The 12,684-nt window shown below is 38.3% G+C and overlaps 1 protein-coding gene across 1 annotated transcript; it reads right to left on the bottom strand.

Moving 5' to 3' along the window:
* Window positions 1-8,449: 8,449 nt before the first annotated feature.
* LOC141612448 (U-box domain-containing protein 9) lies at window positions 8,450-11,925 on the bottom strand. Its single transcript, XM_074431226.1, has 2 exons — window positions 11,465-11,925; window positions 8,450-9,797 (listed from the first exon to the last, which is right to left on the bottom strand). Exons 1-2 carry the CDS (start codon window positions 11,777-11,779, stop codon window positions 8,715-8,717), a joined length of 1,398 nt encoding a protein of 465 aa, XP_074287327.1. The 5' UTR covers window positions 11,780-11,925; the 3' UTR covers window positions 8,450-8,714.
* Window positions 11,926-12,684: the final 759 nt, after the last annotated feature.

Genomic DNA, 12,684 nt, shown 5'->3' with positions numbered 1-12,684 from the left:
CTATGTCTTCTAACACTCAATTAATACTGTTAGAGGACTTGTGCCTTAGTATGATTGTATCACATGGTAGACCCATAATATTTTTGGGGAGGTATTCATGTAAATGAGTGGATACGGTAAACGGGTCAACCTATAAACGTGTCAAGCAGATTAAGTGCGGGTTGAATAATAATTGTATAAAGAGTAGGCTTTTATTTTATTTTTGGGATGTATGAGTCTCTTTTTGTAACACGATGAATGAGTAACAAGACCTTGTATGGTATAACAATTAATTATCGATTTCACAAATTGTGTAATGTGGGATCAGTTAAGGATGATACTTTCACTCTTATTTCGTGGATATTCATTACCTACTTAGCATAAGACAAAAAACAAGTTGAGTTGCATACCAATTAAAATAATATTAATTCAAAATCAGTTACAAAAATCACAAATTCTCATTATAGACGGGAGATATTGTTGGAAATAGGGGCTTTTTATGCCAAGTATATTTTTCCAATTGTCCCACATTGGTGAGGAAAGGAGTGTTTGTTGTGTTTATATATGACCACACTCCTTACCATATCACTAGTGGGTCATGGGAGGTTTTTGTGGAAACTTTGAGAGGTGCTTAATTCGATTTCCTCGCACGCACACGCGCTGCGTCTGGCCCGATCCGGATTCGGGATTCGGTAATGTCGCTGCGGCGGCCGTGTTTTATCTTTTTGGGCCAGAGCTGCGTGTGTTTTTGTTCTAGGATGAAGTGACCAGGTTCATTCATAGGAGTCCGTCCAGGTGCATAGTCAAACCGAATCGTCTGCAATTAAGAGCCAAATCTTCTGTGTTAATGCCCTCTTAATTGCGTTTGACTGCAGTAATTGTGGAGTCGTTTTTGGCTCCTCACCTACACCATTTCTCCTATAAATAGGACCTGCATTCTCACTTCAGAAACACACAACAATTCTCTTTCTCTCTTCATTCTCTATAATTTCGGGTAAAGATAAATTCATCGTTCCAATGCTCTCGAGTCTCGAGTGGGCGTGCTCGAGTGCGAGAGTGTAAATCCTTGGGGAACTACTAGGTCATTTGCGATCGCCACCACGGCCGTCACGGAAATATAGTTTTCAAGGCGATGGGCTCTCTTACCACGTCACTACAAATTCTATTATCTCTTCTCCTTTTCATTGTTATTCTTTGCATTTTAGTCTAACAATTTGAAAACTATATTATTGTTCTTTAATAATGTCGATCATGTCTAAGAATGCTCCCGATTTGTCAAAAGTCGAACCCTTAGATGGTCGAACTATAAGCGTTGGTCTCAAAAATTACTGATGTTTTTTGAGCAGTTTGAAATTAATTACGTTTTATTTTCTGACCCGCCTACGCATGTAACCGAAATTGCTGCATCATCTGTTGAGACCACACCTCCTGCAATTTCTGTAGTCAAGTCAAATGAAGAGGCTATTAAAAAACATGATAAGGATAATAAAACAGTTAGGTTTCACCTCCTTAATCTTATGACTAATACCCTATTTGACTTGTTTATGGTTCATAAATCTGCTAAAACCATATGGGAATTACTTGAGAAAAAATATGGGGCTGATGATGCGGGTAAAAAGAAATATGTCGTTGGGAAATGGCTGGAGTTCCAGATGGTAGATGACAAACCTATAATGGAACAAGTTCATGTCTATGAGAACTTCGTGTTTGACGTAGTTAATGAAGGGATGAAACTAGATGAGATTTTTCTAGCAAATGTGTTCTTGGAAAAATTCCCCCTTCCCCGGTCCGACTATAGAAACCATCTGAAACATAAGAAAAAAGACCTTTCCCTCCAAGAATTAGTGAGTCACATGAGGACCAAGGAGGCAAATCGTCTCAAAGACAAAACCATTAGTGTGTCCGTAAATGCTTCTAATGCTTCACAAGGCTAATCTGGTTGAGTCGAGTGGTCCGTCCAATGTTGAGAAATTCAAGGGTAAGGGTAAGGCCTAGGTTGGTCGGGGAAGAACCAGGGGTCCCGCTAAGAAAAATGGTCCAGGGAAGGATACCAAACCAGATTGCTAAGATTCGAAAACCAAAGGGGCCAATTGTTTGCTATGTCTGTGGAAAAGCTGGTCACAAAGCCTACCAATGCTCCGAAAATAAATCATTGAAGCTAATCTTTGTGACCGATGACATCATTCTTCTTTGTGGTTGTGGAAGCTAATGTGGTGGGTAATGTTCTTTGAATGGGTCTTGGACACCGGCGCTTCTAGACACCTCTCGTCTTTGATAAGGGGTTATTTGCTTTGAGTTCGAGGAGGTAGGCGATGGGGAATGCGTTTTCATGGGTAACTCTTCATCCGCTCCGATCAAAGGCAAAGGCAAGATCTTTCTCAAACTCACCTCTGGGAAAACACTTGCTCTAAATAATGTTTTGTATGTACCCTCGTTACGTCGAAACCTTGTGTCTCAGTGCCTTATTAAACAAAGTCAATTGAAACTTGTTTTTGAGGCTGACAAGGTGGTAATGTCGCGTAATGGGGAATTTGTGGACAAGGGTTATCTTTCTGGGGGTCTTTTTGTATTGAACACTGATTCAGTTTCTAATAATATTGCATCTACTTCTGCTTATATCGCTGAGTCTATTGATGTTTGGCATGGTAGATTAGGTCATGTGAATGTTGACTACATTAAAAAACTTAGAACTATGTGTTTAATTCCAAGTTTGTCGAGTCAAGAATTCTCTAAATGTGCTAGCTGTGTTGAAGCTAAATTCACAAAGAAACCTAGTAAGCCAGTTACCATTAGGAAAACGAGTCTTCTTGAGCTAATTCACACCGACCTAGCCGACTTCAAAAATGTTGCAAGTAGAGGTGGTAAAAATTATTATGTCACTTTTATAGACGACTGTTCAAGGTACACCCGTGTTTATTTGCTTAAGACAAAAGATGAAGCAGAACATTCGTTTATAAGTTTTAAGAATGAGGTCGAAAACCAACTTGACAGAAAAATCAAAAGAGTAAGGTCTGACAGAGGAGGCGAGTATAAATCAAACTATTTAGTCGAGTTTTGTGACAAAAACGGTCTAATACATGAGACTGGTCCACCTTACTTACCTCAATCCAATGGAGTAGCTGAACGAAAAAATAGGACTTTAAAAGAAATGATGAATGCTATGCTTTTAAGTTCGCCTTTCGAGGATATGTGGGGGAAGCAATTCTATCGGCTTGTCATATTCTTAACCGTGTACCTCATAAGAAGTTAGACAAGACACCCTACGAGATATGGAAAGGCTATCCTCCTAACCTGAGCTTCCTAAGGGTATGGGGGTGTTTAGCTAAAGTGGGTTTACCTGACTTTAGAAGACCTACAGTTGGACCTAAAACCTATGATTGTGTTTTTATAGGTTATGCTCAAAATAGTTCTGCATATAGATTCATGTCTTTGAGTGATCGTTCTATATCTGAAGCTAGAGATGCTGTGTTTTTTGAGCATGTTTTTCCATTACAGAAGAATGTTGATTCATCTCCTAGTTTGCCTGTTGCATCTATTGATATCTCTTCACATGCTAGTACTAGCACTTCTATTGATCATGCTGCTGAACCTAGAAGGACTAAGAGACCTAGATGTCCTAAAAACTTTGAACCTGATTTTGTTTCAACATTGCTGTCTGAACATGGTTACATTGTTTGTGCTAGTGATGAGTTTGTTTCAGTATTTTTAATAGAAGATGATCCGAAAACATACAATGAGGCTATGAAATCCATTGATGCTAATTTTTGGAAAGATGCTATTAAAAGTGAGCTTGATTCTATTGTGTCTAATCAGACGTGGGAGTTGACTGATTTACCTGAATGTAGTAAATCCATTACGAGTAAATGGATTTTCAAAAAGAAAATGAGACCTGACGGTATAATAGAAAGATTTAAACCTGAGCTTCCTAAGGGTATGGGGGTGTTTAGCTAAAGTGGGTTTACCTGACTTTAGAAGACCTACAGTTGGATCTAAAACCTATGATTGTGTTTTTATATGTTATGCTCAAAATAGTTCTGCATATAGATTCATGTCTTTGAGTGATCGTTCTATATCTGAAGCTAGAGATGCTGTGTTTTTTAAGCATGTTTTTCCATTACAGAAGAATGTTGATTCATCTCCTAGTTTGCCTGTTGCATCTATTGATATCTCTTCACATGCTAGTACTAGCACTTCTATTGACCATGCTGCTGAACCTAGAAGGACTAAAAGACCTAGATGTCCTAAAAATTTTGGACCTGATTTTGTTTCAACATTGCTGTCTGAACATGGTTACATTGTTTGTGCTAGTGATGAGTTTGTTTCAGTATTTTTAATAGAAGATGATCCGAAAACATACAATGAGGCTATGAAATCCATTGATGCTAATTTTTGGAAAGATGCTATTAAAAGTGAGCTTGATTCTATTGTGTCTAATCAGACGTGGGAGTTGACTGATTTACCTGAAGGTAGTAAATCCATTACGAGTAAATGGATTTTCAAAAAGAAAATGAGACCTGACGGTATAATAGAAAGATTTAAAGCTAGACTTGTGGTTAGAGGTTTTACACAAAAGAAAGATATTGATTATTTTGATACTTATTCACCCGTGACCAAAATATCGACTATTAGAACTCTTGTCGCCTTAGCTGCTATTCATAACCTTTTAATACATCAGATGGATGTCAAAACTGCTTTTTTGAATGGTGAGCTAAGGGAAGAGATTTATATGTCGCAACCTGAAGGGTTTGTGGTAGAGGGTCAAGAGAATAAGGTGTGTAAACTGAATAAATCACTATATGGTCTGAAACAAGCACCTAAACAGTGGTATGAGAAATTTAACAACACTTTGGTAAGTAATGACTTTATGGTAAACAATTCTGATTCATGTGTTTATTCAAAAGTAATAGAATCTGATTGTGTGCTTATATGCCTTTATGTTGATGACATGTTAATACCTGGTAATAATTTGGAGGTAATAATTAAAACCAAAGAATTTTTGTCATCACAATTTGAGATGAAGGACTTAGGAGAAGCTGATGTAATCCTAGGAGTTAAGGTTGTTCGAAACTCTAAAGGAATTTCTTTAAGTCAATCTCATTATGTGGAAAAAGTGTTGAAAAAGTTTAACTGCTTTGATGTTGTGCCTGCTAGGACACCCTACGATGCTAGTATACACTTATGTAAGAACTTGGGTAAGAGTGTATCCCAAGAAGAGTATGCTAAAATCCTAGGTAGTGTGATATTGCCTATGCAGTTAGTAGACTGAGTTGTTACACACATAACCCTAGTAGTGAACATTGGAATGCTCTTCGTCGTTTACTAAAATACCTAAAAGGAACAGTTGACCTTTACTTGCATTATAGTAAATTTCCTGCTGTGTTAGAGGGATATTGTGATGCAAATTGAGTTTCAGGTAACAATGAGATCTGTTCTACTAGTGGTTATGTCTTCACCATGGGTGGAGGTGCTATATCGTGGAAGTCTACTAAACAGACTTGTATTGCACGCTCTACCATGGAGTCGGAGTTCATAGCTCTTGAGTTGGTAGGACAAGAGGCTGATTGGTTGAAAAACCTATTGGCAGATGTACCAGTGTGGGGGGGACAAAATATTCCGGTCTCCTTACACTGCGACTCACAAGCAGCTATTGGTGCTGCTAAGAATAGTGTCTATAATGCGAAGAAAAGACACATTCGAATCAGGCACGCTGTAGTTAGACAACTCCTTGATAATGGAGTAATCGCTTTAGACTATGTGAAGTCCGAAAGCAATCTGGCTGATCCTTTTACTAAGGGATTGACTAGGAGACTAGTCGTTGAAACGTCGAGGGGAATGGGACTTAAGTCCTTAAGTTAAGAGTGACTAGGCCTAAAGTTTCTATTCCTATGGCGTTATATGATTCATAGCCTTAAATGGTGGTGCTTTTGAGACGCACTTGATGAATCACACATAAGGTTGGACTTATGTCCTTAATGGCTCATGCAAGAAGTGCTATTGAGAAGCACTTGAGCCACCTACGTAGGTGTGTTGACTATAAAGACTATGAGAAGTCTTCTAAACACATCTATTAGTACCGAGGTTAACGCAATGCTCTAAAAAGAGCGCGTTGCACTTTGAAATCGCAGAACGATCATAATTCTGAAGGTATGATATGTGTTGTGGGGGGTATCGACCGAAGCTCAGCTAGGAATTCAAATCGCAAGATATTCTCTCGCTATAAGTAAGTTGTTTCCTCATCTCACTAAAGTGTCAATTCAAATCGAAAGATATTGATACCTAAGTATCCAATCCTTCCTTTACCCAGGAACTCTGTTTCTTTATCTCAGGCGCCCCTAGTGGGGGATTGTTGGAAATATGGGCTTTTTATGCCAAGTATATTTTTCCAATTGTCCCACATTGGTGAGGAAAAGAGTGTTTGTTGTGTTTATATATGACCACACTCCTTACCATATCACTAGTGGGTCATGGGAGGCTTTTGTGGAAGCTTTGCGAGGTGCTTAATTCGGCTCGCACACGCGCGCGCGTGCCCGGCCTGGATCCGGATTCGGGATTCGGCAATCGCCTGCGGCGGGCTGTGCCTATCTTTTTGGGGCAGAGCCGTGTGTGTTTTTGTTCTAGGATGAAGTGACCAGGTTCATTCATAGGAGTCCGTCCAGGTGCATAGTCAAACCGAATCGTCTGCAATTAAGAGCCAAATCTTCTGTGTTAATGCCCTCTTAATTGCGTTTGACTGCAGTAATTGTGCAGTCGTTTTTGGCTCCTCACCTGCACCATTTCTCCTATAAATAGGACCTGCATTCTCACTTCAGAAACACACAACAATTCTCTTCCTCTCTTCATTCTCTATAATTTCTGGGTAAAGATAAATTCTGTCGTTCCAATGCCCTCAGTCTCGAGTGGGCGTGCCTGAGTGCAGTAGTGTAAATCCTTGGGGAACTACTCTCATTTCTTTGATCGCCACCACTACCGCATCTTTGAAATATAGTTTTCAAGGCAGTGGCTCTCTTACCACGTCACTACAAATTCGGTTATCTCTTCTTCTTTTCATTGTTACTGGAATTTTAGTCTAACAGATATCCGTCTATAGTTATAGACGTCCCAAATATCCACCCACTTTAAGCATAAGATAAGAAACAAGTTGCATGGTCGGGCAAAAAAATGTCACCACTTTAAGCATATTTGACCCGTCTTTCACTTTAGACGGATATATCCGTCTATAATGAGACTAATTGTTCAAACATTATACAACTCCTGTATGGCTCGGGAGTCGGGACCGAGATAGCCAATTTTATCAATTTTTTTTTTTTTGCCTTTTTATGGTCTCGGGAAGGACTAAGCTGGGCTAAGAAAGTGTGGCCCGAGCTATGCTTGATTGGTATGCAAGCTAGCGAGCAGAGAAATTTGGGCTCGACGTACAGGCTCAGGTTGGGATGGACTGAGCTGGCCCGCCACGAGGGCCACCTCTAGGATCTATTGACAAAAAATCCTTTAATCAATATTTGCCGACGAATGATGCTGATGTGTATCTATGACGTGGACTGGCGGGAGAATTGGGGGTCAAATTTAATGTGAAGCAAACTTAGCTGGGAGAAATGAATGACTATTATTAAGGTAACTGTTACATTCAATTCTTCTCTTTAGATATATTGTACATGAAAAGTGGTGATTGACATTTTGGATGGACTATAAACACTTGATTCTTGCTACCCTTCCATTACACACAAATTCTGGTTTAAGAAGTCTTAAGCTTAAGATAAAGTCTTTATGCCAATTCAACTTATTTCGTCATCAACTCGATTAGCTAAGTAAGACCCTGTTCTTTTGGACTGAAACTTATAGGATCTGAACTGAACTGAACTTATAAGATCTGAATTGAATTGAATCTGCTTATTTAACACTTACATCTGTTTTTTTCCCCAAATTGTTGTGTAATGAATTACACTCTACTACCGTACCTTACACTTTAGGCTACATTCTTATGTTCTGATACTACAATTAAAGTCTGCATCGTTTGCTCAGAAAAAAAAGCAAAAACCATTTAATACTCAAAGAATTAAATTGGTAGCTGCTTTAAGAATCTTGTCATGAACCAACTGAATGCCTAAACTCAGGTACACTTGTTAGCCTTAAGAGTACGATTACCCCCACTATAGCTACTTGTCAAGTAAAATACATAGTAGGTGTACACCAAAACAGCCACATAAACATAAATCAGTCGGTCCCTCTTACGACGGACATATCAGTCTTACAACTAAAACGGGTTGAATAGCATCCTAGTATCTGGATAGATGAGACAAGTTTCATTGCTAACTCCTAAACATTCTATCCTGTTTGACTCGTTTAAAGATAAGATGGATTTTCTTTTGAAAGACAAGTCGGAATTTTTTTTAAAGGTAATGCATTCTCATCTAATCTTTTATTTATTCACGTATGAAAACTGTGATTCATAACTTGAGACAAAGACAAGAAAAAGATTCAAAGTCTAGCAACTATTTACATAAGAAAGTTGAAAAGGTGACAAAATTACAAAAGGATGAAGAAGGTACAAAATTTACATGCACATTTTGGTTCATGGAATTGCCATTGATGCATGGTTGAGGGTTTGGTCCGGACCGATATTTGAACTGAATCCGATCCAAGATCGGTAGCATTCTTGCGGTCTAAAGACTCGAACTCATTGGACAAACTGAATCCAACATTGTAACACGAGCGACTAGGGAACTGTTATGGGCCAATTATCGAGTGGTTTGTGTGATGTTACGAGCTCGGTTTAGTCTCTCGAGTATGCCACTAGCTTTTCTCTTGGCCCTTGAAGTACCATCTTGAGCTAGTAGCGATAGTGTACCATGGGCTCGCTCCTCTTCTCGTAGGTCTCGTAATTTATTTCGGTCATTTACACATATTGTGTATAAGATGGCAATGCAATTCTCCCTATTTCGAGCACAACTGCTCTCCCGAACGATCCTTAATAAGACGGGAACTGCCCCGAGCTCGGGCAGTTCTTCGACTGCTCGTTGATGTGTCGAGAGCATTGCTAGTATTGCCAACAATTCATCAACATGAACTCCATCCTTGATTTTTTTCAGTATTACACTCACCGCCCCTTCCCGAACTGCCCGTGACTTGTTCTCCTGCACAATACACAGGTTAAAGATGGCAGAGGCTGCATCCTTCATGGCTAAAGGATGCCCTTCGTCCAAAAGATCAATCAACGATTTCAATGCTCCCGATTTCCCAATAAGGGTCTTGTTTGAATCGAGAGCTGACAACGTGAAGAGTGCAGCGGCTGCATTACTCCGAGTTTCAGGAGATCCACTGTTTAGTGCATCAATTAGTAAGGGGATCACCATTGGCGTCTCGGCAACAAGTTTTTTGTTACTATCATGGATCGATATGTTCAATAAAGTCGTGATCAAGTCCTCTTGGAGATAAGGATCACATCCGCTCCTTTGTGTTAGAGGCTTTAACAACCGGGGAATAGCTTCACTCGATTCACCAAAATATGCCCGAAAAGAAGGCATTCGCTTTGTAAAGAGTCGGAGTTCCTTAGCTGCTGCTTTTTGCTCCGGTATTGTCTTAGACATTTTATCAAGAAGTGATACGAACTGTTCTCGGTCAGCCGCGGTTAGTTCATCCTCATTTATAGTACTAGCAACCGGATCCGGGGATTCAATCCCCCGGATCTTGCACCACTGAGAAATCAGTTCTCTTATTAAGAAATTTGGAGTAACGACCGAGTGAGAAAGAACCTGTTGCGTGAGAGGGCATACCCTATGCCCTGCTTTCAACCATTGCTGAATGAATGGTCTGTCATAAGTCTGTAATCACGCAAAGTATCAAACAAAACAAGTCAAATACCATCGTATACTCATACCGAAAGATCGTGCTAGTTAAAAGGTTGGACCATATCAATCATTCAGCATTCTTATGTCAGGGTTAAACTAATAAGCCAAATTAGCAGAACATAGTAAATTCAACTAATCAATCCACAACACTATTAAACTAAACAGATCAAAGCTATAATTACATAGAGGGGGGAACATTGAATTAGACACTATTGTAATAAAGTTGCCGACGAATAATAACATATAATAATCATGATTAGCTATTTAATCTTCCTCTTGTCCAACACGAAAAGTTAACAAGCAAGTGGGTTGAAACTAGTCCTTAAAATGACAGAATTTGAGGAAAACATATGAATGATATGACTCAAGAATTTATTCATATTTATCAAATATCGTACAAAAGAAGCAAGTTTTTTGATGCTTTGCATTGATGCATAGCACGTCATAACTTCATTCAAACAAAGAATCAAAATTTTCGTCGTCCACGTCAAAAAAAAAAAAAAAGGATGAAAAAATCAGATGGGAATTAACATAGTTGGTTGAAACTCGAAAAACCATTAGCGTCAATTTACTCAATTAAAGTCTTGCTTACTCATAAATCCACAAAAACCTATAACTTCATCTAAGTGAAAATATACGCGTTCGTCCCAAATATATCTTCACCTATAAAATACCACTCACGAATATTTAAAAAGTAAACAAATGATTCAGACAGATGAATATATACTATTAGTGTATAAAACATTTAACAATAGTTGTAAGACCTACAAATTACAACCAAACCTCCCTAGTCTCACACAAATACACAATCCTTACTAGACAAGACATTTGACTAACATCATCAACCGGAACATTTTCGGAAGCCTTTGAAGCAATTGATCATCAGGAAGTTTTAGTCAAGTGCTTCTAAGGCTTCCGAAAATTATCAAGATATGGGTGTCAAATGTCGACAATCTTACATTCTTAATTTCTTACCCCTGTCTTAATAACACCAAGAGGCGGTTTTGTTGACTCCTAGTGAGAATAGCATCTTACTATATGATTTCTAGTTCGAAAACATAAAAGGAAACACACATTGAAGCTATTGTTGCTTGTGACGAAAAACACTTTTCCTTTTTAATATTATTTTAGTCGGTTGTAACATCCGAGTCACGTCACAAGCCTGTGATGCGTCCAAGACAATTTGTGTAGACATCTTCACTTACTAGAGTCCTAACCAAAGTACAAGAAGTTTGACTACCTAGAAATGGAAACTCCAACATTAAAAAAAAAAAAAAAAAAAAAAAAAAAAAACCAGAGACTGACGTCATGATCAACAAAACACAACAGAAAACATACGTACTTGTAATTCAGAAGTTAGGATAGAAAAAGTCAGAAAACAACAAATTTAGAAATAATGAAAAAACAAATCTCTCAACAATGCTGAAAATCTAAAGACACTCTCGTTTCAAGCCATTTCCGTGAACAAACTTATAAAAATGACTTGAAACAAAAAAAAAAAAAAAAAAAAAAAGTAAAATATTAAGTTATTGGCTCGTTGGACGGGAACCATGAACTTAAGCGTCTAAACCAAAACGTTAAGTTGATGGTTACTGTCGATGGTTGAGTCTCAATCAATGGTTTACGAAAATATGACAAACCTGGCCAGTAGAGATAATAACAGGATCCTTCATGAGACGTTTAGAAAGAGGACAACGAAATTCAGGAGGACAACACAGAGAAGCATCAGAATGTTCATCATCATCAACCTTCAACGACGTCGTTTTCTTCAATTTAACCTCTTTCAAACACGATAAAACCTCCTTAGCTTTATCAATGGCGTCAATATGACATGAATTCAATGAATTATTATCTTGTTCATCCTCTAAAAGAGCTTTAACCAAAATTAATAACTCTTTTTTTAATTCAACAATTTTAGCTGAATCAATCTCAGAAATTACAACAGTTTTTGCCATGAAATTGAAAACCCAGATATAATTTGATGTTAATTGAAATGGGTATTCATTAGGATTTGATAAAGTTTTGATCTTGGGGTTTAATTTAATTTGGTGTTTGTTATGAAGGAGAGGAGGAAGTGCGGTGAGGGAGAGTGAAATAATGAGTGATGATGGAGAATATTAAATTAGTGAAATAATAGGGAATTGAGTGTGTGGGACCCATTGATGGCCCACTCTATACGCCACCAAGGAATCCAGTGGACATGCCAGCTGGTGGTAACGCGGGGTTGTGACTTGCTCACTACTCACTCGTCCAGGATAAAATTAAATGAAACTACTTGGAAAAAAACAAGTGAAATTGGCCGTCAGGATAGAGTATAGTATAGTAGTTAGTTTAAAAAAAAAAAAAAAGTGAAATTGGTCGTGGGGATAGAGTATAGTAGTTAAAATTTGGGCGAAGTTTAAGCAGTTTAAATTCAGGTTACTGGCTCGAGACTTTGTTTTTTAAATTTGTAGCATGTCAGCCCTTGGGTGTTTGACGTACACATGTGACGTTAGACTGTACATGGATCTGGGTCGCACCCGTCAAGGAGAGGAGAGTATCCACTTTATAAGTTTAAGGAGGTTTCATCCCAAAATCGATTGGTGGAGTAGCCCCTTGAGTTATAAGTTAGATTACTCTTCTGTATTTCTTCGATATGGGAGACCTATATGTAATTCTTCACATGTGGTTGCAAACTATCACGTATACTTGAGGAATTTATCTAGTGTGCATCAAAGATAGCTAATACGGGTTTCCTTGTTATAGAAAAAAAAGAAAAGAAAATATCAAGGCCTTGTTTATTTTGAGCATAACAATTGTACTTACAAAGGTGAAAGTTTTTGGATTTGTTCAAACATGGTTATGCTTAGTAACTTTAGTC

The sequence above is a fragment of the Silene latifolia genome, chromosome 1 (assembly GCF_048544455.1).
Source record: "Silene latifolia isolate original U9 population chromosome 1, ASM4854445v1, whole genome shotgun sequence".
NCBI lineage: Eukaryota > Viridiplantae > Streptophyta > Magnoliopsida > Caryophyllales > Caryophyllaceae > Silene > Silene latifolia.
Note: the sequence above shows the minus strand (reverse complement) of the source record. Positions and strands in the feature narration are given on the sequence as shown.

Coding starts and splice junctions, on each gene's coding strand:
- LOC141612448 (XM_074431226.1), bottom strand. CDS start 11,779: ATGGCAAAAACTGTTGTAATTTCTGAGATTGATTCAGCTAAAATTGTT. Junction 9,798..11,464: donor TTATTATCTCTACTGGCCAG/GTTTGTCATATT, acceptor GCGTGATTACAG/ACTTATGACAGACCATTCAT.